The sequence below is a fragment of the Phocoena sinus genome, chromosome 1 (genome assembly GCF_008692025.1).
Source record: "Phocoena sinus isolate mPhoSin1 chromosome 1, mPhoSin1.pri, whole genome shotgun sequence".
Taxonomy (NCBI): Eukaryota; Metazoa; Chordata; class Mammalia; order Artiodactyla; family Phocoenidae; genus Phocoena; species Phocoena sinus.
In genome coordinates, this window is record NC_045763.1 from 48,000,848 (window position 1) to 48,028,326 (window position 27,479).

At 46.0% G+C, this 27,479-nt stretch overlaps 1 protein-coding gene across 1 annotated transcript in view; it reads right to left on the bottom strand.

The window, feature by feature from the left end:
* PLPP3 (phospholipid phosphatase 3) overlaps positions 1-27,479 on the bottom strand; it is an 82,750-nt gene that overhangs the window by 17,974 nt on the left and 37,297 nt on the right. Inside the window, exons 2-4 of the mRNA XM_032609588.1 lie at positions 23,182-23,339; positions 8,761-9,041; positions 8,298-8,355 (exon numbers count right to left, since the gene is read on the bottom strand). Coding sequence (XP_032465479.1) covers positions 8,298-8,355; positions 8,761-9,041; positions 23,182-23,339 — 497 coding nt within the window. The remainder of the gene's footprint in view (positions 1-8,297; positions 8,356-8,760; positions 9,042-23,181; positions 23,340-27,479) is intronic.

Genomic DNA, 27,479 nt, shown 5'->3' on the forward strand with positions numbered 1-27,479 from the left:
CAGTCCCAGAAAATAATCTGCAGGTCAAAGGCTACTCCCTCATTTCTGCTGAAATGACCCAACAAACAGCAGATTCTACAATCACGAATCAAAGAAATCTCTTCCTTTTTGAGAGTGAGAATGATGTGGATAGCTCCAACTCAACCCGGTCTCTAAGACACTAGCAAGTTCAGGGAAGAAGGACTAGGCCCTATGTAGCGTGACCACCATGGTCTGGCCTTCCTCCAGCCAGTCTTGGCCATGGACAGGGGCGGGGTGGGCAACGGAAGGGGCACAGGTTTTCACCAGAAAAACCTCATTGGGGAATTCCTGGTGGTCCAGTGGTTAGGACTCCATGCTTTCACTGCTGAGGGTGTGGGTTGGATCCCTGGTCAGGGGAAGTAAGATCCCTCAAGCTGCGGGGTGCAGCCCAAAAAAAAAGAGAAAAACCTCATGGAGCCTCAGTTTTCGCCCATGTGAAATAAGTGTAACAACCACTGTTTCACAGGCTGTATCACAGATTGGTGCTAAGTGCCTGGCACCATGTACTGCTCAAAAAACAGATGCTTTTATCCTCTAACCATGGGTTTTTTTTTCTCTTAATTTGGACCTAATAACCTCAAGGTTTTCTCATTTCCCTCAATTTAAAAATCTGCAGGTCCTCAAAAAATGACTGTTCAAAATCCTCCATCTCTCCCTGCCCCCTCCATGTAGACTTTAGGTCACGGGCCCTGGAGATCAGGGTGGGACAGAGGAAGGGTGGGTTTCCCAACCGGACGAGGCACACATCTCCCCTTCCACTGACTCAGATACTGAAGGCTGGAGCTTAATATAAGGAAAAAGCAAATACATGAGAGGAACTTGAGGAGGGAGGAAGAGACTTGTCATCAGAATAGCTTCAGAAAGGGAATGCTCAGGATATAGAAAGAAGTGAGGGGCCCTCTTGGGGAAAGAATCCCTTCGGGAAGCAGTCAGGCACGGAATGAGTGGGCAGATGGAAGCTCGCGCCCCCAAATCCATCAGCAACTGACACATTTATTGAGAAATGTCTCAAGATCTCAGGGTGGATCCTGGTGTCTGTAGCTGGGGCACAGCAGTAGCAAAGTGAATTTTGGGGTGAGACAGCCCTGATTCCAGTCCCAGCTCTACCACTCACTAACTTCTCTAGGCCTCAGTCTCTTTCTCTGTGAAACCGGCAGGACAACATCTTCCTCTTAGGGTTGCCAGGATCAAATGAGACATCACAGGACCCTGCCTGGCGTGAGACAGGGACTCCAGGCACTCTTTATAGAAATCGATGTCACCCTTTCGCTTTGATAGATGAGATTGACTCAATGACTTTGTTCATTTCACCAAAACAAGCGAATTACTAAGAAAGCGATTGCACAATGACCTTTCACCCAAGGGACTACTTTAGATTTGAAAAGTCAGCTGAGGGCAACAGGCTTTGAGGTTGACCAAAGGATCTGATAACACCCTCTGCCCTACCCAATCTAAGTGCTGAATGGATTGGATTTTGCCAGTTGAAAGCCCAGTTCACAAGAGCCACTCACTCCAGGCCAGAGGCTCGGGCCTCACCAGAATCAGTGAGTACATTCTGGAACACCCTGCTCCCTTGGAAACCTGACCTGGGGATACTATGTGGGTCAGGAGGCTCCATTCATTCCCACTCCACAGGGGGCAGGTAACCCTTACTCAGGAGAGGGAGTCAAACCTTGTGGCCCCAAGGATGTAATGCCCTGTCCTAGACCAAATAGCAAGGAGCCTCTCCCAGAATCAAAGCTCCTGCAGGGGCTTCAGCAAAGTCCCAGGCACCCTGAAACGGGTGGTTAAGAAAGGGGTGAGCACAGCTGGACCTCTCCTGGCCATCTGCAGCCCTGAGGTCCTGTCCTCTCTGTCTTCAATTCCCCACCTGTGTGAAGGTCTCTGTGTTCAGAGAATCCACTTCCTGTGTGTCAGTGCAATGCCACAGAAAGTGCCTGACTTGCAAACAGAGCAACTGGATTTGAATCTTTTCTCTGCTACACACCAGCTGTCCGACCCTGGACAAGGCACTCTGCGTCTCTGGATTTCTGCTTTCCCATATGTCACATAAGGAGATTCGTTCACTTAAAAAAAAATACTGTGAGCATCTATTCTGTTCAAAACTGTGAAAGACACAGACATGAATAAAACAAGTTCCTTCACACAAAAAAAGAATATAATCTTTCAATCCCTTTCTGGGACTAAGATTTTTCTTCCAGTTGCTAAAATAAAACTGCTGATTGTAGATATGGAGTTTACAATAGAAAGGTGTATGTCTGTCCCCCCCACCGCCCCCCGATGTATATGAAAGTCCTCGGCACACAGAACTCACTCCAGAAATGGAGCTCTCTTCTTCCTGGTCTGAGCTTCAAAACTGGGATCCTGTGGAATTCTAACAAAACCTCCTTAGAAAGATCTGGCTGAGTTCAAGCCAGCTTGGGGCTGAACCAGCAAGTCAGACTGGGGTGAGTTTCACTGGGTCTTGCTAAGTCATTTGTGTTTCATTACACAATTTGCATACTGGTGAAACAGGTCTGTACTGTCCTCTGGCTTCATTTCCATTGCTCTTGGGAGCTCTCTGCTAAGAGTGAGAAGGAGGCTTTTGTCCTTCCCCTGTCCCTGCCCTCTTTCTTCCTGGAAGTCTGTCCAAGATCGCTGACACCCATGGGAGAAACTTTCTCCCTTCTCCCATCTCCTCCATGGCTCAGGTTCACGTGCCTGGTGACTCTACGTGGTGCAGAACTGGGAAGTTATTCAACTACGTTCAGGACAAAGAGGAGTTTTTAGTTGACTTTCTCCTCCTTTAGAAGGGAATCGGATCTTGTTTTCTGCCACTATCAGGGGGAGAAAAAGAAACTACTGGTTTGCTGAGCTCTTCGACACCGAGCGAAGTGCTTTAAATTATATCCCCTGCAATTGTTACAACCATCCTGGTAGGCAGACACCATTGTGCCCATTTTACAGATGAAGAAGCAGACCAAGAGAGGCCATGTCACCTGCTCAAGGTAACAATGGCCATGATTTCCATTGAGTAAGATTTGCCTCTTTTAAGTCCATGCTGTAACCACAGAACCACCTGGCTTCCTTCGGGAATTAGTGCTTTGCATGTCAAGTATTGGTCTTTTGTATTGGACTTCTGTCTCTGGAGAAGCAATCTGAGGGGACTATACCGGCGTCATGGACTAAAGGACAACCCGAATGGGACATATGGAAATTCAGGCTCCTCTAATTCACCTGTCACACACTTTTATAGCACGCACGTCTCAAACACAGGTGTATAGCTTTTGTAAGAGTTAGAATAGAAGAGTCTCTTACCAGATCTTAAGCTCAGGAGAGCCTGTAAACTGACTCAGAGCAGAGTTAATAGTCCTTTCCTCCGGGCTCCAATCCCTCAGTCCACCACTATCAGAGAACTTAGCCAACTGATTTGCAACTATTTAAATATTTTTCAGGCTTTCCTCACAAAATGTGAGCTCTTTTGGTGTCCCCAGGTGCTCACACAAGGTCTGGCATAGAACAGGTACTCAGAAACTGCTGGATGGATGGATGGATGGATGGATGGATGGATGAGGCAGGCAGGAAGAAGAGGAAAAACATCTGGTGCTGTGGTTTATCCCCCCTTGGAAACAACAATCTTGTTCCCGGAAGGGGTTTCACCAGACACTCCCAGGATCTGTGGGCATGTGTCGTGGGCATACCAGACCCCACTGCTCCAGGATTCTAAACATGTTGAACAAAAGCTCAATGACTAACAACCAGAGGCCAGAGAACATGGCTATCAGAGCACAGCCACTTCCCTGGTACCCAACAAACCCTCTGACACATCAACAGTATTCACGGGCACCACAGTGAAGAGTCCAAAGGTAAACAGTTCAGCAAAGAGGCAGCAAAGGCCTTCCCTACATCACACAGGCCCTTTGTGATCTATCAAGTCAGTGATGAGGAGATGAACAAAGTTCTGATTGGAATGGAAAAGGAGCACGGCCTGGGAGTGTCAAAAGACGCGGGATTCATCCATCCATCCATCCATCCATCCTTCATCCATCCATCCATCCGTTCATTCGTTCATCATTCATTGCATACTTAAGTATCAGACACTGGGAAGTGAGAAACAGCAGTGAATCAAGAGACCAAAAACCTCTCCTTCATGAAGCTTATAATTTATCTGGTGGAGATACACAGAGTATGTCAGATGGTGAGAAATTGGGGGAAAAAATAAGGCTGCAAAGGGAGTTAGGGAGTATAGGAGGGGGCGTCCAGGGAAGGCTCCTCTGACAAAGTGTCCTGAGGAAGGGGAGGGGCGAGGTGCAATTCCCAGGAGAGGAGCTCGGCAGTCCAGGAAAGGGCTCACCCAAACTTGCTGTTGCCTGATCTGAGTTGCAGAAGGAGGAGCCGGGGCTGACGACCCCCAGGGTCTTCTCAGCTCTCACTGCACCCTCCACGCCCTGCTTCCTACCAGCCATCAAAGCCCTACTCAACTGAACGCCTGCAGATCCCACATCACCATCCTCCTTTCCACCTGTGCACCTGGCAGTCCTTCCAACCCTCCCACCATCCCGTGACTACCTAAGGGAAGCCTTCCCCGGCTTCTGCTCTCCACTCCAGCTTAGCCAGGGTGCCACAATTCTGAGGTTCCATAATAACCTATACACCCCGGGCCCTCCTGTAGCATGGACCAGACTATCGTTACTGTCCACCTGTTCCTCTAGACTGAACTCCCCAAGGGCCATGCCCATGCCTTGCCAATCGCTATATCCCCACCCCTGGCATGGGGCTTGGTGCATAATAGCCACTCACTAAATACATGCTGAATGATGAACGTTGAAAGCATAGGTGAGCTCCTTGAGGGCAGGGCCCATGTCTGATTCATCTAGCAGCCCCAGAAGGCAGCAGCATGCCTGGTACAACAGAGGTAACTCCAGGTGTGCTATGTGAATTGGTGCCTGGCTCCTGTGTTGCCATTTTATCCAGACAGCCAGGCCATCCTTAATCCCTGACCATGGAGGCGCGGGGCCAATCCAGATGTGGTCCTCTGGAGTTCAGACCAGGGCTCAAGGGTAGGAAGCACCGTTTATGTTTATATAGGCTGCGGGATTTCTCTGATTAGAATTTGCATTAATCTCTGACAGGCCTTAACCTCATCCTTAAGCTTCCATGCCCAGAGATAATTTGGTGTTTGGAGCATGGTTTTTCCAAGCTATCCATTTTACAAATCAAAACCTAATATGGAGCACCCTCCAAAGCCACGGGAGGCTCTAGATGGTGGCTGGAACTGAAAGGCCTGGTGAAGGGATGGCTGGCGCTTCTGGTCCGCCACTCTCTGAACTCCGTGGGAATCTGGGCAAAACTGTCTCTGAGTGCCTCCCATCTTCTCTTTCAGCACGTAGTCCAAACTGCTTTTAAATAGAACCACAGAGATTGAGACTCAGAAGACACCTTCTAATTCCACTCTTACATTTGACGGATGGGGAAAGCAGGGCCCAGAGAAGAAAACTGGCAACAACTCTGCAAAAACAGACACAATTGTCTCCCCTTGACAGATGAGTATACTGAGGTTCGAAAACCTAAGTAATCAACTCCCGGTTCCACAGCTAGTAATTGGCATGGCCAGAGTCACCCAGGTCTGTCCGACTCTAAAGGCAAACATTGTCAATGCCATGCCCAGCTGGTTCAAACGGGCTTCTCCCCAAGGCTCCAGAGAAGCTGTGGATCACAGGCTGCCTTCATAAAAGCCCACGGGGCTCTGTGGGAGGCCAAGTGCTGCTCCGGCACTTCCTGCAGCCCAATATAAAAGCCCTGTCGGAGGAGTCTAGGGGCTTCTCTGATGGACTGCAGGATTTCCCACTTCCCCAGACAGGAGGCAACGGTGTTCTTCAAAATTCCTTTAGAAAGCTTTGCAAATTGGACTTTCAAAGAGTTGAGATTTCTGTGTAATATCACATAAAAAGGAGCCCTGGTGAAGGGCACTGTCCTCCTTACTTCTTAGCCCTTACCTGCAGAGGTTGTTTTAAGACAAGATAATCTTCGAGCTAACAGGAGAGCCCTGTGTTTGCACGTTGTATATGTGGGTGTCTGTGAGTTGTGAATGTATGTTCGCAAGAGCTCTGAAGAGTGTGCGGTGTGTGCACGGGGGAGTGTGTGTAAAAATATGCTTCAGAGATGAAGGATTAATGAGGCTGTCTCCTTTCTTCTTTCGTCCTCCCCTCCCTCCCTCCCTACCTTCCTTCCTTCCTAGAATATAAAGGCACTATAATTTTTTCCTCCCTCAAAGATGCAAATAAACATTCAATCACAATCTACTCCTCACCCATCACCCCCACAGAGAGCTCTTGCTATGATCATAGCTTCCAGGAGGTGATGGGTGCTGGGGGGAGGGGGGCATCTCACCCATTAAAGCAGATCTGAAGAAAGGCAGGTCACCTTCAAGCGACATTGAAATTAGGGTTGGAGCTTATATTCTGTAAGTCTATCCTGCAGACGTTTGTTTGGCCTTATTTTTTGTCACGCAGCACAATGAAAAGAACATACAACGATGCGGGATCATGAGGACCAGCCTTCAAATACCTCTTAGATTCAGGTTTGTTTGTTTGTTTGAAACTGAAAACAGTGTAATCAAAACGCATCTCATGGGCTTCCCTGGTGGCGCAGCGGTTGAGAGTCCGCCTGCCGATGCAGGGGACACGGGTTCGTGCCCCGGTCCGGGAAGATCCCACATGCCGCGGAGCAGCTGGGCCCGTGAGCCATGGCCACTGAGCCTGCGCGTCCGGAGCCTGTGCTCCGCAACGGGAGAGGCCACAACAGTGAGAGGCCCACATACCGCCAAAAAATCAAAAAAACACATCTCACCGGGTTATTGAGAGAATCGAAAGGTATAGCTTGAGTGTGACACAGTGCCTGGCACCTAGAAGGTACCAGAAACCTGTCAGCACTTTTACTTTACAAAACACTGAATTATATTTTGTAAAATTGCTTCCAGCCCTGGGTAAAATATAAATGGAACAGGAAACAAAATATTGCTGCTAAATTGTCCTTCCTAAGAGCAAAGCAAAAACTAAAACAACAACAAAAAATGAAGAATGGTGGGAAGTGCTCTCCATGAATTTTTAAAATCCACATTTAATGTTTTTAGAGGTTGGGGCCTACCTCTTAGCTCTGTATCCTAGGTAACAGGAAGCCTGGAGGCCTCCAGACTTAGAAAGGATTCGGGGGAAAAAACAAAACAAAACAAAAAAAACCTCTCTGTTGATTTTCCAACTCCTAATTATGCTTTTCAAATAAGTTGAAATCAAAATGTTCTTTTTCCAAACAGCTTATGCTCCTCTGAGCTACATCTGACCTTTCAGCGCCTTCTCGCTCTGAACTCCATCAAAGCAGCCAAAAGCAGGAAGTTCTTTGGCACACGGACCTCATTCAAGGGGAAAGGAACGGCAGTGGGACCATATTTAATTGACAAAAAGAAACAGACCAGCGGCTGTCTGTCTGTGTGGCAGCTGGAGGGGAGCAAGGCGCTTAACCTGCACCATCCTGGCATCTCCAGGAAGCATGGCATGGCGAGGGCAACAGGGGACCTCAGACCATGGCTCTACCACTATCTGAAGGTCCTCCAACACACTACTGATCCTCTCTGGGCCTTGGTGTCTGGATCTGAGCAATGGGGCCAAGGATTTCCTACTTCACTGTGCTATTATGAGGTCACGTGTGCTCAGGGATGCAGAAGGATTCTGTAAAACTCAAAATCACTCTGTAGTCACACAATGATTTTTAAAGCCCTTCCATCAGTAGAGGGTGGGGGAGGAATGGCACGGAGAACATTACGAGGAATTCGAGCACAAGGCATGGATTTGAGCGATAGTTCTGGTGTCTACGTAAACTTTGGCAGTTTGCTTTAATTCTCTAAGACTTACTGAGTAATTCTTTCCCACAGTAGAGATAATATTACTTATAACATAAGGCTTCTGAAAGGATCAACTGAGTTCATGGATTTTCAGAAAACGGTGCTTATTACCATAAAATGTTATACAAGTGTCTTTATCACTTAATCATTCCAAAATGGGTGCTCAATCCTTATCAAGCAGCCATGGTAAATATTATTTTTATTTGAAACATGGGAAAAGTCTGGAAAGTGAAACAACTTCTGCTAACTCAGTGGCAGAGCTCAGAATAGAAGCTAATTCTTCTATCTAACTTCTTTTTCAAAGATTTCTCAGTGAAGTCTGTCCCTAACAATTCTGATGGCTCTTTGCACAGACAGGATTGAAGCTAGGGCTGGACTCCACTGGAATCAAAGTACTTACCACCAAATACAGCATGGTGTACATGGAGAAGGAGGCGTGGCCAGAGAAGAAGGACCTCCTGTAAGAGCAAGAGAGGGCAGTGTAAGGGCCGTATTCATATCCCCGGTACATGTCTGTGCATCTTCCCTCCCTAGACAGTGACCCCGAAAGCAGCACTGCCTTGTTCATTTTTGCATCCTTGGTAGTGGTTTGCCTGGAACCTAGCAGGCACCCATGAATGTGTGAATAAACGAAACAAAGAAAGAAAGAATGAACCAATGGACTTAGCAATGCTCTATTGCAACTGTTTATTTACTATCTGTCTCAATCATCTGACTGTGAGTTCCTTAAGAATGTGGACTCTGCTTTATTCACGCATCTAAACCGGGGCCCAGCTCTGAACTTGGTACCCTACTAAGTAGGTGCTCACTGAACTGCCTACAGCAAAGGCATGGACACAGTGCCACGGGAGGTGGGGTCTCACCTGGCTTCCTGGACTTTGCTGTCATCGCCTCTGCATTTGTAGTTTTGAATGTAGCCCTCGGAGCAGTTGATTTGACTGAAATCAGGGTTGCAGACGTTCAAGAAGTGAGGACGCAGGCGCCCTATGGAGACTTTGGCAATGTCTGTGAAGGACTGGCTGATGGCACAGCCAAAGAGGAAGCAGCCCACTTGCTTATAGAGGGCTGCCACATAGGGATTCTGAATCGTGGACCGGGACTTCTCCTTCAGGTAATAGATGCGGTAGAATTCCCCTGTGATGATCTGAAAGACAATGGATGGGGGTTAGGCAGTATCAAGACCCATCAACAAAAGTGAGGCGTAAAGGATATCTACTGACATAAGAGATATTCAGTACATAACTCCAAGTTATAATCTAGAACATCCCAATTTTCTATTTAAGAAGTATACAGACATAAATATGCACAGGAGAAAAGATTAATGTGCTAACACAGTCATTTTTTCCTTGTTTTAAAAAGTTCTACATGGCCATATAGTATTTTTGTGACAAGAAAAATATGCAGTTGAATTATTTATATGCAAATATATAATATATAAAAATAAATAATATATAAAAATATATTATACACACACACGCATATATTTTAAAACAAAGAGAGAGACAAATAATGACTTAGCTATTGAAGAATCAAGGTCATGGTCTGAGGGCCTAAGCAAATTTCCGGATTCTGGGATTTGGGGTAAAGGATCACCAACAATGATCTAACTTTACACCGGGCCTCAATCTGTGCCATGTCGAGCCACGGCCGAGGTTTCTGTGGGAAAGGGCGAATGCCCCCAGACCCAGTCCTGGGTTTGAATCCAGGCTCTGCCACCTACCTGGCGTCCTTCTGAAATAACTTAAATCTCCGTAGTCACTGCTGGAAAGGTGGTAACATGGATGGGAAATGCCCTGTTGGGTCATAGAAAGTGATTCTTTCATTTTACTCTTTAGAAGTAACGCATGATGAAAAGAACACTGGCCTACAAACCAAGAAACTTTTATACAAGGCCCTTCAGATCATACCCTTCCTCCATCCCACAGTGCCTACTCCTTAATGCTCAGGGGCGATTTATCACTACTTTAAAGAGAAAAAAAAAAAAAGAAAAAGAAAAGGGCCACCAACTATTGATTATCTATTGCATACCAGTATTTATTTTTTATACACTTTATTTTATGAACTCCTCAGGACCACCAGGAGGTGGACTGAGGCTCGGGGAGGGAAAGCACCTTAACCAAAACTGTCGGGTTTTACATTAAGAACGGGGGGTGGGCAGCTGACTCAAAACGCCTCTGCTGCCTACACAGCCGAGGACCAGTTCTGCGCCGGTGATGTACCACCACACAGCCTGCTGCCCTTGTCTTAACTCCACGGCACAGCCCTGGCCACTTCCTGGATGCAACCAGAGTCCAGGGACAGCGATGTTCAACTCACCACTCACCACAAAGTCCCTTTCACACTTCCTCACGGGGTTAGGCCACACTGATGAGACACACTTGCCCTTTCAGGGAACAGAGAACATGTTCACAACCACAAGGGAAGCAATAGATTGACACATCCGGGCAGTCCTTCTCAAAGTGTCCCGTCATTCTTTTACAGCTAGGGAAGGCGTCGAGGCTAGGGATCTGATCCAAGTCCAGGGCTCCCAAGTCTCGGGGGAGGATGGCCACGAAATTCCAGCTGGGCCCAGGGGCGAGCAGGTGCAGTCGTGACAACAGCTACCAGCACCGCTAACATTTATACAGTGATTCTGTGTTTACAAATACTTGATATTTCTAAGTGCTACCCTTTGGTTTCCTAGATCATATTGAGTTTCCTAGATCATATGACTCTATATTAGAGAGAGCTGATCAAAGGCCAGTCTGGTCTGGCATCCTGGCGTAGCCACTTAGGACGATCAGATGAAGGAACAAATGAATGAAAGGGAGCAGGATGGTGGTCCTCACAGTTGTTTTATTGCAAAATTGGAAATGTCATCTAAACATTACTAAGAGTCCTTTGACAACATGCTGCAGAGATTAAAATCTGAGAAGCCTAGCCGGTCATAAATGAAAGGCTCCATTATATACGGAAGAAACCGAGGTCCAAATTAACTCACATCTAAAGATTAGACCCAGGTGTTCTAACCCTCCACCCAGCATTCTTTCCTACCATTCATGGTCTAATTCCCCTTTTGAACCTGTTTATACTTTTACCCTATGTAACCTTACAGGCTAACACATTCCAGATGTTTGTTACCACCATCATGTTCTCTCTTTCTTATTCTTCTTTATTTATAAATCATGCCCACGTGACGTTAGACATGGGGGGGAAAAGCACTAAACTAGGAGTCAAGGGGCCAGGGCTCGAGTCCCTACTCACTGAGTGACTTGGGATAAGTTAGTTTCTCCATTTGCAAAACGAGGGCACGAGACTCCGTGATTCATTCCTTCATAACGGCAAAGACATTTATTCCCAGCTCTCCTGTGCCACCTCCGCCAGTAGCCTCCCAACCAAACAAAGGTAATAAGCAGTAGCAGAGGAACGGTATACCCTTCCCTGGAGATGACACCACAGGCAAGGAGCAGAACCAAAGCCCCATGAATGATCCCTGCCCTTGGATTGCTCCTGAGTTCCTTGAGCCATCCACTGCCACAGATTAAGAAACTGTTTCTAAATCTGCATGGCCTGAGCGTGATTTCCTATCTGATGCTGAAAAAGAACATGTGGGTTCCCACTGCGTATCAGCATCTCTTACATCATTTTATTGATGAATCTCAGGGGAGTCACCTCTCTGCGTCAGCCATCTTAGGGAGAAAGGGTTTGATTACACCTCAAGGACTGTTTTCAGCTCTAACATCCCTTCATTCTAAAACTGCAGTTTTCAGTGCCACAGACTTGCAAATAGCAAGCTGCTAATTAAAATGCTTCCTCCTCTCATGGGAAGATGAAAAAGAGAATATGTGATGGCCCCTCAAATTCCCAATAACAACCCTAATAATACTAGCAATCTTTTATGTTTCTTTAGTAACTTACAGTTTCATTTAATCTGCAACCTGTGAAGACAATACACCCAGTTTACAGGTGGGAATACTAAGGCACTGAGAAATAATGACTTATCTGAAGGACGTGAGGCTAGTAAGCTTACAGTGTTAAGAACAGAGCCCAGTTATTCTGACTCTCAAGTTGAAAGACACACAGAAGAAATACATCGAGATCATTTTATTATTTCTATTGTTATTAAAAACAATTTCCACTGTAGAATGGCAACTGCGTATTTTCGAGGACAGGACCAGGCTGAAGCCATTTAGCAGACACATGACTCCAGGACCACATGGCTTCTGGGGCAGCCCTGACAGATCTTGGAGTTAATGAGCAACAAATTATGTATTTTCTCCATCCCCTTGTACAGAAGGGTCGGGGAGTCGACAACACAGCCATAAATCATCATTATGAACCAGCCGGGTTTGGCTTCTTGTAATCCTAACCCTTAAAAGACCATTTAATGAAATTCGGGCTGCCCAAATACCTCGCTTCTGCAGAAGAGGCGAGGGCTTAAATTGTTCTCCAACACGTTACACACGTAACTCTGGAGTTCCAGATTTACTGCTTTCGGACTTTATTCATTACTCACAATGTTTTTATTCCCGGGTAATAAAATAAGCCCTTCCCTCCCCCTCCCTCTCCCCCCTGCAAAGGCTCTGTCCCCACTCGGGCCCATACTCCTGCCCCTGGAGCCCTCATTTCTGCTTCAGTCAGCAAGGTTATGATATGTAAATTTCACGGCTGAGAAAAATGCCTTCAATGTGGATCCCTTTCTGAAACAGCAAGCAACAGATTCGGGGGGTGATGGCAGGCTGCCAGCGAGCAGAGAAGAATTCTCCCCTACCTGCCTTTTAAAGCGCTTGGCACGGAATCTGGAAACTAATAAAGTGGGAAAGCATTGCAATTAAGCTACGAGTGGAGAGAAAGGGATCCGTCAATCAGTCCTTGCCCGAGAATGGCCGCAGTCTGGAGGGAGGGAGTCTCCAACTCTCAGACAGCTCCTCTTCCTGTCTTTTCTGATGTACAAGAGCTCAACTGGCCACAAATTCACAAATATTGAACTGTTCCGGAGGGGAAATTTGGAGAAACATTAGGAGAGACATTTTGGAAAGAAGAGAGCACATGGTGGTGAAAGATGCACTGACTGTGGAGCCAGAAAAACCTTGGTCTGAATCCCATCTCTTACCTTGGACCTAGATAAGTGACTTCACCTCTCTGGGCTTAGGTCTCCTTGTCTATGAAATAAGAGTAATATCTTGCCATGTACACACTACTATAGTTAAAATAGATAGCCAACAAGGACCTACTGTATAGCACAGGGAACTCTGCTCAATATTCTGTAATAACCTAAATGTGAAAAGAATTTGTAAAAGAATAGATACATGTATATGAATAACTGAATCACTTTGCTGTACACCTAAAACTAACACAACATTGCTAATCAACTGTGCTCCAATATAAAATAAATTTTTTTTTAAAAAGTTCAGAAAAAAAAAGAGTAATCTCTACCTGACAGGATTGCCAGGGGATTCAAGAAGGTGGTATATCAGGGGCTTCCCTGGTGGCACAGTGGTTGAGAGTCCGCCCGACGATGCAGGGGACACAGGTTCGTGCCCCGGTACGGGAAGATCCCACACGCCGCGGAGCGGCTGGGCCCGTGAGCCATGGCCGCTGAGCCTGTGCTCCACAATGGGAGAAGCCACAACAGTGAGAGGCCTGCGTACCACACACACACACAAAAAAGAAGGTGGTATATCAAATGCCTAGCACCTAGCAGAAGAGCCATGCAAACATTGTTCTTTTTTTCTGCCCTTGGAAAAAAGAGAAACAAAAACTTAACACAGGCATACCTCATTTTATTGTGCTTTGCAGATATTGTGAGGTTTTTTTTGTTGTTTGTTTTGTTGTTGTTGTTTTTTACAAACTGAAGGTTTGTGGCAGCCCTGCGTTAAGCAAGTCTATCGGCACCATTTTTCCAGCAGCATTTGCTCAATTCGTGTCTCTGTGTATTACGTTTTGGTGATACTCGTAATATTTCCAATTTTTTCATTATTTCATTATTTCATAATTATTTCATTATTATTATATTTGTTATTGTGATCTGTGTTCAGCGGTCTTTACTGTTACCATTGCAAAAAGCTTATGATTCCCGCAAGCCTCAGATGATTGTCAGCATTTTTTTAGCAATAAAGTGCTTTTTAATTCAGGCATATACATTGATTTTTAGAGATAATACGATTGCACACTTAATAGACTACGGTTTAGTGTAAACATAACTTTTACATGCACTGGGGAAACAAAATTTCGTGTGACTCGCTTTGTTGCAATATTCACTTTATTGCGATGATCTGCAACCGAACCGGCAATATCTATAGGAAATGCCTGTACTTTTATACAAGACATCTTTTCCAAGATAGTTCTAAGAGCCCCTTGGAAAGGAACATTCCACACTAAAGAATGTGGAAGTACCACCCCTCCAGGGTAAAACCAGAAAATATGGGTGTGGAGATGTTGGTTTTGACCATTTTATCTAGGATGTCTCTTTCAGGGGAACAAAGCAGAAGGGAAGTCTAAAATCCCAGGCAGCGAGGGCTATTTACAACAGTCCCCTCTATAGATTTTCCCAAGAAAAGACTTTTGCACACAGTGTCCCAACAATCCTTCTTTCAGAGCCTGAGAACTCATCTTCTTCCCCTGCTGAGTTTGAAGGACAAACTTCCCTATATTCTGATCTGCTTGAATGATAACATCTGCACAGCCTGTTATGGCTTACAAAACATTTCCCTATCCACTGTTATCTGCTTCTCACAACACCCTATGGATTACTAAATTATTATCCATACTTTATGAGTATGACGAAGGCCAGAGAGGCCATTGAATCACCCTCAGGTACAAGGCAACGGGCAGTGGCAGGGCTGTCACTGCAGCCTGGGCCTCCCGTGTTCTGTCCAATGGCGTCAAGCTAGCTTTCTCTTAGAAGCCCTAGCAGGTGGTGGCAGGATGATGTCTCCAGGGGGACAGACGTTCCTTGAGCACCTGGGAAGGTCATGTAACCCTGTCAGGCACGTGCACGTCTAGATCCCTGCCAGCCACAGAGCACCAAGCTCCCCCTTCACATCTCAGCTCTGTGGATTAATGAACTTCTCTCAGTCCAGAAGAGATTCATTCATTCAACAAACATTAAATGATGGAGAATAATGGAGAATCCTTTTCTTCACATTATTTCTCAGTCCCAAGGGAAAGGAAAAATGTAACGTATCTGGGTCCTGCTTCTAAGGATGGAGATACATGTAGCTGTGCTTTCTTTGAGCTGAATGCTCCATCTACCACAATAAAATGCAGTATCTTTCGTGACGAGAAATAACTGATGAGAAATTTAATATCTCATTCTTCTCCCACTAGGTTGTCTTCAACCTCTTGGCAGGAGATCAGCACCTGACAAATCGGGAAAGGCAATGGGAACCTAAAGCTGTCCGAGGCCACCGGTGGAGATTCTGGGCTTTATGGGTAGGTCAAAACTCCAATATCTAGAATAATGGACGGCAAAGAAGCCAGAGAGAGGTCACCACAGAAGCTATGAATGGTTGAAATCAGTAGTGGCTGCCCTAAGCCCACAAGCTTTACAAGGCAGGCAGTTTGAAGCGTGAAGCATCGTATTTTCCAAAGTCAGGGACTCACGGCCATGTGTCTCCTAGATGACCAGCTCTGCCTATCCATGCAAGAGTCTCCCGACTGTTCTCTCTGTAACGTTGCCTATTGCCTACCTCTCGTTCCTTTTGACCTTGAATTTCCTAACGTCCTTAATATCACCACTGTGCTTTTCTTCCTATTTCTCAAACACCCTTCTTCTTCCAGTAGCTCCACTTTTGGGTTCTACCAGGTAAAGGTAGGTCTTCCTAGGGTTGTATCCTTGCCTTTTCACTGTGATCTCAGCTGCTCCAATAGCTTCAATGATTACCTCTGTGAAGATGACCTTCAAAAGGGCACCTTTCTCTCTCTAGTTTCAGCTTACCATTTACCCCTATCAGTCTTGTTCCAATCTTCTGCCAAATCATCCAACTAGTTAGTTATCAAACCGATGTTATCAGCAAGTCAACCTGACCAAGGCACACTCATTGCAACTTCTGCCCCAAACCTCACTTCTCTTCCCTTCATTTCTACTCAAGATGCCACCAAACATAGAACTGCAAAGACAGGAAATCTTAGACCCCTCCGTCTCCTTTACCCCACTGTCATCAAATTCTGTTCATCTCACGTCTGCAAGGTGTCTCACATCCATTCTTGTTTCTCTCTTCCCCTTGTATTACCACCACTGTGGTTCAGGCCTCATCCTTAACCTTGGCTGGAAAATTGGCCCAGTAGGCTGAAAATACTTTCATCAATCTCTAGGCAATTAACTGGAGTAAAAACTCCTCAGCACTCAAGGAGTTTCACAGTCTTGCAGTTATCTCTTCCTACTTTATCTTTGTCTACTCCCTTACACTCTAGTTCTCCAGCCAAACGGGTCTGGCTCAACTACTCTTGAAAACACCCTATTGTTTCGGTCATGGTGAAGCCATCCCCTCTGCCTGGAGTATCAGGATCTCTGATGAAAGTCTCGCCTCTGCTTCAAAGTAGAGCTCAAGTGCCGACTAGTGCACTGGGTTAGAGTTTGGGCTCTTTTACTCAGGAGTCTTGGACAACTGAGCTCTATGACTCTCAGCCCTCTTATGTGTACAAAGGGGGATGATATGATGACAGTACCAAGAGCTCAAGGGTTGTTGTGATATTAAATGGGACAAGTGTTCCATGAAGGAGGATGATGATGAAGCCTTCACCAATGAAAACAACCCTCAGTGATCTTCCTCTCAACTCCCCTAGCACTTTATTTACACCTTAGACCATCTATAGCATTTGGCCTGTTTTGTCCTTGAAGCTCTCACCTCTCTGGGGCCCACCCACCCTGCACAGCCCTGACGCTCTTCTAGTTCTCAGACCAATTCTTTAGTCTCCTTGAGTATCTAATGGTACAGTCAGTCTTGTACTTGCCCTGCTTCCCCTTTATACCATAAGCTCCAAGGACAGTATCTATGTCTTGTCTATCAGCTTCTAGGCCAAGAGGAAGCCTAGAAGCTGCCTGCTTGTTCTAAGGAAGGTCTCACCCAGAGATTCTGCACAAACCACTCGCTACAAAACACCATCCCACACTGTCAATCTCGGGCAGTCATCTGCCCGGTGCTCTAGATGTTTCGTCTTCCTCTATACATTGAGCTCTCTACACCAGGAACTAAAGATTTTCTAGCTCACTAAATAAAGAACACTCTGCATAGCCCCTAGCACTGAGGGGGTCTTCAATGTCAGTTCACACGCCCGGCTCTGAAGCCAGACAGACCTGGGTTTTCATTCCTGCTCCCCATTCATTAAGCAGAGTAACCTCACACTAGCCACATCCCCCTTGTAAGCCTCAGGACCTTCCCTCATTTGTAAAATGGGGTAAATAATCTAACTCACGCAAACAGATTTCCCAGCCCCCTGAGCGTTATCACTTAAAGTGGAGAATATCACCACCTTCATATTCGATACATATTCCAAATAAACCTGAACCCTTAAGAGTGATAGTAACGAAGGAAGAATTTCTGCAGAGTGTGGGGTGTGGAGGGGAAAGGGAGAAACCTAAATCCTAACCTCCATGCCTGTGTTTGTTACATTGCAAATAGGGCCCCTCCCCCCACCGCACCCCCAGGGGTAAGAAGGTCTCAGAAGAACTCTGTAGCTGTCTGATCCGGGATGACACAGTTGAAGGATTAACACGGCCACTCTCTGTTGGTGGTCTTGGTAATTGCACAGATGTAGTGGATTGTAAACTGGGGAACTGGGTCTCCCACCAAGGCACCACTGGGCCAGCTCGACTTCATGTTTTTCAGAGTTGAAGACTCGACTAACCTTTAATGAGGAAGCAATCTTGGGGAACCTTGTTTTCTTGGCAGTGCTCTCTCAGATAAAGGGAGATGGGGGGGTGGGGAGGAAGTAATGAAGTCCAGATGTGGGCAAACTGAAGCCTGATCCTGAATAAACAAGTCTCAGAGCTATAAGCTCTTCTTCTTGTCTCTCCAGCTAGAAATGTGCATGTGGTAGAGAGCAGGCCCCCACGTGCATCAGGGACCACAGAAAAGATTTTAGGGAGATAAACAGGACACTTGTCCCTGCTTCCTAGGTCCTCTGACATCTTTTGGCCTAATGCTTGTGAGTTTCTGCCCAAAATGCATGACCTCCTCTGTGATTTTTACAAACATGTATATTGAGCACCCAAGTCTGTGCCTTGCACTAGCAATACAAAATCAAATCAGACCAGTCCCTACCGTGATGCAGCTAGCAGGATAACGAGGAAATAGACAATCAAACAGACATGACAGTTCAGCAGTGACTGCAACGATAGCGGTGGGCCCAGGGACCTCTGGGACCTTTGGAAGGTCGGGGGAGGAGGCAGCCAAGGGATGCTTCCTGGAGAAGAGGTGATATTTGCTTGGTGTTTATTTAGTACTTACCATGTGCAGGAGGAAAAGACCTGATCCCTGCCTTGCAGGAGCCTATTATCTAGCTGGGAGACAAGATGTGGACACATTACAAGGCGATGTGTATTGAAGGTGCTATTCGTCTGCTTGAGATGGGGCAGCTTCTGGAAGTTTAGCGACAAGAGACAACACACAGATTGTTGGGCTGAGAGGTTCAACACTGCATCCCCAGCACCTGCCACGCCCTGGGGGCTTGATAAGTAATTGTGGAAGGGGAAGCAGCCTTTAGAAGGTAGCAGTGGTGTCGTTATTTTTCTTAAAAGCCTCACCTTAGGATCCAGAGGACTACTGGTCTGGCCCCGCCGCTCCTTAGTTATGGGAAAGTCACTTCATATCTTGATTCCCAGTTGCCTTAGCTGTACCAATCTACCCCCTAGAATCACTACCAAGTACAAGTGAAAGAATATGCGTACGAAGGTTACTTTGTATGCACAGTACAAAGGCTACGGTATGACACTACAGAAAAGAAAAGGCTGATTCTCACTGACGACACACATAATGTCACTTGATTTGACTCCCAGAACTAGCCTATGGAGTTGGTGAACTCCTGTCACCAATTTACAGTAAAGGAAGGTATAGCTCTTTTCCAAAGGGGTCAATGGATTGCTCGAAGTTGACGGACAAGTCACAGAATGGATAAGCTCAGAAGGTAGGCCGTGAACCTCAATCAGAAGATGCCAAAGCCTGAGCTTTTTCTCTAGTTAGGAATGTCATGACAGAGGTCAAAATCAATGGGATCTGAGGAAAAGTAGTGCTTTTACGGCCAGAGGGAGAAGGGGATTCACTTGGCATTCATCATGCTTCAACTCCTAGATATTAAGAATCTTTATTAAACCCCTTTCAGGGTCTGACCAAGGCAAGCACTGAGCTCATGTTTATTTAAAAAGAATATTAAGCATTTTTCCATATTAAGATCTTTGCCCGTAATTCTCTTCACAGCGCGGTACAAGGCAAATCGAGAGAAGGCTAGATAGGAAATGATATGTACTGCTTTCGCTCCTGATCTCACTGCTGTAGAGTCATTAAACCCTTACAAGGCAGGGATAGGAACCACTGCCTTGTGGATTTAGAAGGAATTCCTATTATGCTATAATTCCAGAATCTGCGATACATCTGAAAAAGAGGTCAAAATGACTAGATTTTTCCACATCTCCTGCCATAGAAAGGTGTCTGCTTTCTCTATAACTTCTGATTCGTGCATCTCTAAACCACACTCTAAACCCCACTGGCATGCGATTCCTTTGTTGTGGGGACTCAGACTGGAACAAGGGCATCCTAATCAGTAAAGGCTTCTCGTGTTGTTTTAAACAAACCTGACATCCGGTGGGAGGAGACCGGGGCAGCAAGTAGCAGGATGATTAGATTTCCAGCTCTGGGTACGCCCTCCACCCTCCCTGACTGTCATTCACGCCCTCTGATCAGAAGCAGATTCTGGCCGGGGCCAGCCAGGCTCTCTGGCCAGTCACAGTGGGAGAGAGTGCTATCGTTGTTGAATTCTAGTCGTATAGCTTTTCCAGAACTGAGAATATATATGAATGGGAATTAGTCACTTTTCCTCCGAGGTCTTTGCTTTTCCTTTTTCCCCTGAGTGCTCCGGTCCTTAATGGCAGGTGAGCAGGCAAGCAGACCTCATTAGGAGCCCACCTCTCACACATGCCTCCAGCTGAAATGCAGGGGCAGCTGGACCAGGAAGTAAAAGTTTTCTTGCAAAGAGCACTGGAACGAGAGTCAAGAGCCCCGGTTTCTGACAAATAAACTACAAGGAAAGAGCAGGAGATGTGACGAGTGCAAAGGCTGGAAGTCATTTCCTGATTCCACTTATACCGGGCATAAGGTCTTGGCTAAGTCACTTCACGACTTTTTGACTGTTTACTCATTTACAATAAAAATAGTGAACATTTACCTACTATACCGCTTGTGTCGGGCCCTACGTGACTTTCCATACTTTAGCTCATTTATTTCTGAAAACCTTCATAAGTAGACATATAATGTCCATTTCACAGATGATCCCACTGAAGTGCAGTGAGGTTCATTAATTTGCTACACGTTCCATAGCAGAGGAGCTCAGGGATGAACCAGCGCTTACGACTTTAACCCCATGAGAAACTGAGACACCAGAAAACCTCGTGTCAGGGTGGTGGGGTTTCTACGAGGGCAAAAGGCTTGAACACGGTCTCAGGTTTCCATGGCACAACAGTAGCCCCTGACAAAGGACACCAATTATTACCGCATTTGCTTGGCTGGCCTTTTTCAGAACCAGAGGGAAGCCCCACCAAACCTATTTTGCTAACCCTGTGTGGGAGAAGGAAACATCGCTGCCGCCCATCCTATATAACCAAGGCCACAGCACGTGACCATTTCCAGGAAACCTGGGAGGTCAGGGAGAATTTTAATTAAAACATCCACGTGACATGAGGAGAGAGGCCAGCCACAGCTAAGCTCTTCAAAGCAGATTTTTCTTAGAAACACTAGCATCTCGTGAGGAAGAAGGGGCTCTTGGCAAACGGCAGGGAAAGAGCTGCTGACCAGGAATTTCGCTTGAGGAAGGAAGGATGGAAGAGACACGTGGACCTCAAAGAAGCCACTTGAGCACGCTGGGTCCACCCAGCCCACTGCAGCCGAGCATGTACCCACGGAAGGGATGGCATTTGAGTCCCACAGCAATCCCCAGGAGTGAAGTCAAAGAACACTCTCATTTTACAGACGAGGAAAACGAGGCCTAGAAGAACCAGCGATTCACCTAATTCACGCAGCCAGAGGGGCCCAAGGCCTCTGAGGAGTGTCTCTCTCCAGGGCGCCACGTCTAGGAGCAGCCCACTAGGCAAGCCACTGATAATCGCACGTAAAGAGTACGAAGATCACAGCACATCCCTGTCACTGTGCTATTCTTATCTCAAGCCCTCCCGGGTTAGAGTCGGCTTCTAAAAGCATTCAATTAACAGAGCCTCCAAGTGTCAAAAGACACCTGTTCAAACCTTAGCACAAGATACTGTATTAAGTATTCGAACGCTTTTTCCAGGCAAAGCCATTCTTCCCAGAGAACTCAACCCCGCACTGTTAATTTGGAGCAAAGAGTAAAATTAGATTTCATATTTCTCAGCTTTTGAACACAAAGATCCTTAGTCCACCTTTAAGAAACTACTGCAGTTGCCAAATGGACTGTTTTTCTTCTAAAGGCTGGAAAGAATTCTACTAGCCTCCCTGCCCCCTCCCCAATGTCAAACTGTCGATTGCGCGCCTCGTTTACGATGTTATTAAAAAACAAACAGGGGTCTCAAAGTTATCACAAACCCCCAGAGTGGGGAAGTCAAAAGAAAAACTTCATGCACTGTGCTCCATGACCATCAGCAGCTTGCATTTGATGCAGAGAAGGCAACAGTCGCTAACTGCCCATCCCACTGAGCACTTGGATAGGACAGCCAACCTCCAAGCCTAAATCAAGCCTGCAAGATGGACAGAGGGTTTGGGAATAGCCAGGTTTAGGCTTGAATTTTTACTTGCTTTACACTTTGAGCATGTCACTGAATCCCTCTAAGCTTCTGATCTTCCATTTGAATGAGGAGGATACTAAGCCCTTATTTCACATGCAGTGTTCTTAATATTAACTCCTTCCTTCTTGGCTTGCTGTTACAGGCCAAAGATAAGCTTCCAGGCTAGGATGAACACAAAGATGGCTCAAGGATTTGAAACAAAGATTTTCGATCTTGGTGGATGTGATGCCTATCCCTTTGCCCATTTGGCTAAAGTTCAAGGACAAAGAAAAAATTTAGAAAGTATTGGAGGTGTGGAATGGATGGCTGTGAAAATGTATGAACTACAAATGATAAGACTGGAACACCCTCAGTTACTCTCCCCCTCCCCTGCCCTAAATGGACACATCTGAAACAGGGCAGTGACCAAGTAAAGCCCAGATAGACCATACCCTGATTCCCATAAGGCTACCATTGCTCAAAGTAATTCTGGACCTTGTCAAGTCGGTGGCACATTCTGGCATCTTCAATGAGGGCTTCATCCTCTAAGGGAAGATCTGGACGTAAGTCTAGATTTTACACTGGTGTATGAGCAACCTGGCCGGAAATTAAGAGTTTGCCAGTGACTTCAATATTCATGATCTCTTTTACTTCTGACTGCAAAGTTTTGAAGCAAGATGGTCACCCCTGATTTTAAAGACGTACAGCACTGGAACGAGATTCTAAAGACGTACAGCTTGGCAGTGGAGGGCCAGGTCTAGAACCTGGGTCCCTGGATTGCAAGTCTCATTCTATTTTCACTTTGACACTACAGTCCCTGGATGAGAGAATTAAACAATATGCCAGAGAATGTCAGTGGTGTTACCACTGTCAAAGCAGCACCACGAGAGTGTGGAAAGAACACAGAAAAGGCCTGAGATATTTGGTAAGGTATTACCCCCGTCCTCTGGGGCTCAGATTTATAGAACAGTGGCTAAGAGCTCAGACTCTGGGGTAAGGGACAATAGGTTGAAATCCCAGCTCAACCACTCATTACCTAAGTGACCTTGGACAAATTATTTTTACTCTGCGGACCTCAGCTTCTTAATTTGTAGAAGAAAGATAAGAACGATATCTAGACTTTGTTAGATTGTTGTAAGGATAAGGTATGCAAAGCACTGTAGAAGGTTGCTTAGCATACTTTAATAATACTTACAGTATATATATAAATATATATTTAGTATTTTAAAATACTTATAGTAATAGTATTAACTGCATGAAACAGTGTTAATCAAATGAAATTCTACTTGATCTTCCAAACCTATACTAGCTCGGACAGTCCACGATGGGCTTTGCACACGGCGGTCTGGGCGCTTACCGCGAGGATGGCGATGACAATCCCCACGGCGCAGAGCACAGCATCATTGATTGTCTCACCGGTTTTCAGCGGGTACTTGATGCTCTCGTCATTGCAGTAAAACCCCCGGTGGTAAGGCTTGATGGTGCTTGTCTCAATGATGATGAAGGGCAGGCCCGCTGGTCCAGATGGAACCATCATCGAATATACCAGAAAAAAACAAGAGAGAGGGAAAAACATCAGTGCGAGGAGGCCAAAGAAGAATGACCTACAGCAAAGACCACCCCAGATAACAACATCGACGGCAATGTTAATTCCTTGCATTTGATCTACAGCCTACAGAGAGCCTTCTCTACATGCACCCCCTTTCCTCCTTTAGTTGCCACTAAGAAGGGTGTGGTGTGATCCTCTTGCCTTGTCCAAGAGCACAGAGGGAGGTGGTGGAAGCGGCAGGGCAGGAGCTTTTCCACTGCTCTACAACATCCTGCTAAAAATCAAAGCCCAATTTGTAATTATTCCTAACAAAGCCCCAAATCTAATGATGCCTCCAAGTGCCTTCCTCTCTTAAGTCAATCATTTCCCCCTTGAGAAGCTCATCCCAAGACTTTGTGGCTTGGAATTCTGAAGACTCTGGAATCAGACAACCTGAATTTGCACCCCAGATCCACCACTTCCTAGCAATGTGACTTCTGGTTCTCTCTCCATCTTCCCGAGCCTCAGTTTCCCCACAAATGAATTGTGGTGATGACTAAAGGGGAATAGGAAACAAAGCACATAAAACTCCTAGTACAGTGTTCGCACATAGTAGCTGCTTAGTGAATGCCATTTCCAGTGCTTTTCTTTCACTGTTCAAAGAGTCTTTGACAAGACTCAGCAGAGCTGAGCTGGGCCCTCCTGCCTACAGACCTGGAGTAGAGCCCAAGGGCATCAGGGGTACCGAGGCACTCTTGCAGCTGCTGCTAGTTTATCAATGTCCAGCTCAGATGCCATTCTCTTAAAGGTCATGGAAAATGGATTCCATCACCTGCCAGGATAGGCCCTCATAAGCCTGAAGCAAAAACTGAAGGCCCACAATATCTCTTTCTTGGACACGGCGGCAGCTTCCAAATTGGTCTCCTGGCCTTCTGTGCCTCTTACCCACATCCACCAGTCTGCTTCCTGACCGTAAGTATGTCATGGCCACGCTCAAGCTTCTTCAATGTTTCCCCATTGCACAGGACAAGATGACATCCCTAAGTATGACCTCCAGAGTTCCCCACGACCTGAACCTTGATACACCCTCCAACAAAACAGGACACAGAGCCTCTGTCTTGGTTCATGGTCTTCTTTAGGCTGGAAAGACACTTCCTCCCCTATATCCAAATTCAATACCTAGCCCCAAGGCCACCTCACAATGGTGAGTAAAAGGTAAAGTAAAAGTGCAAGGTGAGCCACTGAATGTCAGGCTAAGGAAGACCATGAAAACCATCTTGTCGATGATAGCAGCCCACCACTGCTGTGCACCAACAACAGGTGACGTATTTTGCAACCATTTTTGCATTGACTCATCCAACAACCCTGAGCAGTCATTTTAAAATCACTTGAGCGCTATCACTCATCTGCCGGTGGAGAGAATAGAGGCTCAGAAAGAATGCTTAGCTCGCTCAGGGTCTCTCAATCCACCCCGAAGTGCCTAAATCCCTAATTTAACTTTGCAAATTGGTTTCATCCATATATGAATTTCATTAGTGGAAAAAAAAAAAAAAACCCACGATAAGCAGCCGTTTAAAAGATAAGATTCCATTTTCATGTTTTTCAAAAAGAATTAAGCTCACGTCATGTGGCTCGAAGGCCCGGACGGCCTCTTAAAGAAAAAAATATATATACCGTGAACTCTGCAGTTTTTCAATGACTTTGGTCCTGACTGGCAGCGATAAAAATGCTCACTTTCTAAAAAGTGTATTTATGTATCACTGCATACACACATGGATTTATTTGGTTTTATTCTTTGGATTTATTTGAATTCTACAGCTATTTATTTTGTGATCCCCCCCCCAACTGCTTCCTGCTAGAACAACAATTTACTTTATCAAATTCATACTGGTGCTTTGAAAAGAAAGCCCAGCCGCACACCACAGCGTTGTGCGGAGAGTAAACACAGAGGGGCCCTGGAAGGCAACAACTATTAGCTCTGCGATGGAGAGAAGGAAGAAAGGGAAACGGGGAATCCATTATTCTGGCTTCGAGATGGCAAGTGCGGTTAGCTGATCTTCTTGGGTTGGGGGCTGGGAGAGAAAAGATATCACGTGGGCCTGAGCCGTCTTCATTCCACTGCCTAAACATTTTGAAATGTGGCCAAGTTGGCTAAGAAGAGGAGCTGTGAAGCCAGCAGCATGATATTAATAGTCCACTTTTAAAGTTCCACACATCGTGATAAACACCGTTAGCTTCACATCTGAGCCCGGTCACAGTCTCTGTGGTGCCAAGGAGCCAGAGCGTTGCTAATAAAAGGAAGGGAACAGACCCCAAGTTCCTTACATTTGTGCTCCGCTCCTAAGGCCCCCAGCTTCTATTTTTACTAGTGTTCACATGATAGGCCTGTAAAACATATGTTCCTAAGGACAATAAAACACATATAAAAGAGCTGTGGAGTCAGACTGAACTCGGTTAGTGATCTCAACTCTGCTCCCTACTACCCGAGCAAGTTACTTTTCAGCTCCAAAACCCCCCTCTCATCTGCTCAAGGGGAAAAACAAAATCTTGCTTTGGGATTGCTGGGAGGATATAGTAATGTATTCATTCATTCATTCGCTCAACAAATATTTATTGAGTCTTAAATATGCCTACTAAGTACGAGAACTACAAAGATGACACAAGCCCTGCCCTCAGGAAGTTTACAATCTAGTAGGGGAAGACACATATCATGGAATAAAACCAGTACAGGAAGTTGTTTTCGTTGGAAGAAACCAGGCAGCAGCACGGGGCAGTGTCAGCACCGAGTCTGGCACACACTGTGGACACTCAAAAACGCTAAAAGGAAGAAGGAGGGGAAAGTCCCACAGAGAAGGTTAGGAAAGAAAATCTGTCTGGTCAGTTCCTCTGTACTCTTAACCTGGGAACAATCCAAATCCTTTTCCTTCCTTCCTTGTCCAAGGCTTGGGGAGGGTTTCCGGTTCCAATTATGTGGATGATGGCCACAAACAGACAAGAAGTTGGATCGGAATATGGTCCATTTTATTTTCTTGAAAGGCGTGGAGACGGCATTTAGAAAACCCGGTGGCCTTTTCTGTCTCCCCTACAAACTTGTGGTATGATTGGGGGTGATGCCAGTCAAATCTTGACTTGGCTCTGGGAAAAGAATAACCTCAGATCCCCTTCAGTTGATGGGAAAAGCATGAACATGTTCCCCCAACGGGACAGCCAGTCCTCAAGAGACATAACACCATGCCTTGCCTCTCCACGACAGAGACGAGGCGTTCTTTTCCAAAACGGGATCTCCATTTCCAGCGTTGGCACCATCTTTATTACCAATCACTGCAGTCCCTGATCATTTCATTATAAGACCATTCCCAGGGCTAGACGCTGGGAATCAAGGGGTCAGTACATCAAAGTACAGTACCTGCCTCAAGAGGTGCATCGTGTTGTAAGATCATGAAAACAAGTGCACTAAAACGTTTTTAGTGTGAGGACTGATGGATGTAGAGAGTACAGCACAGGCACAAAAGAACACTACTAGAGATACTAAAGATGGCCCGGATGGGAGGCTTAATTTGACCCTTATGTGAGTCAGAGGTTTTTCTGGGGTCCAGGGGCTAAATACACTCATAAAAACAGTGTAGTTTAGGGACTGCAATAGGGCATCAACAAAACTGATGGCCACTGCCATCACGAGAATACAGTTTTAAGTTTGGCTACAGAGCTGGGAGAGATACACAAGGTACCAAGGATCCCCACGTAAACTGTGGCAGATCTGACAAACCTGCTGCCTGTTCTGTTCTCAGCACTGATGGGGCTACTGAGTTGGAGTCCCAGCCTTCCAGTGGCCCAAAGGCCAACAGGAGGAGCAGTCATAACAGCTGACACGTTAAGTCACCCTAAGGTTCAAAGGGATTAAAGTGACTTACCGGAGTCCCCCTGTCCGTGGTAGTGGTGGACAGGGCTCAAATGCTCTGACTCCTGGGTGCTTTCTAAAGTAAATGAGTCACTTAAAAGAGAGCGAAGGAAGCACCTATGAGTTTAATACATTGATTGAAGCCCAGCAAATCTCATGGGCTTTGAAGAAGAAAATACTTTGTTTGGAACAGTCAAGGCAGCAGCACTGGCTCCTGCTCTCTGAACAT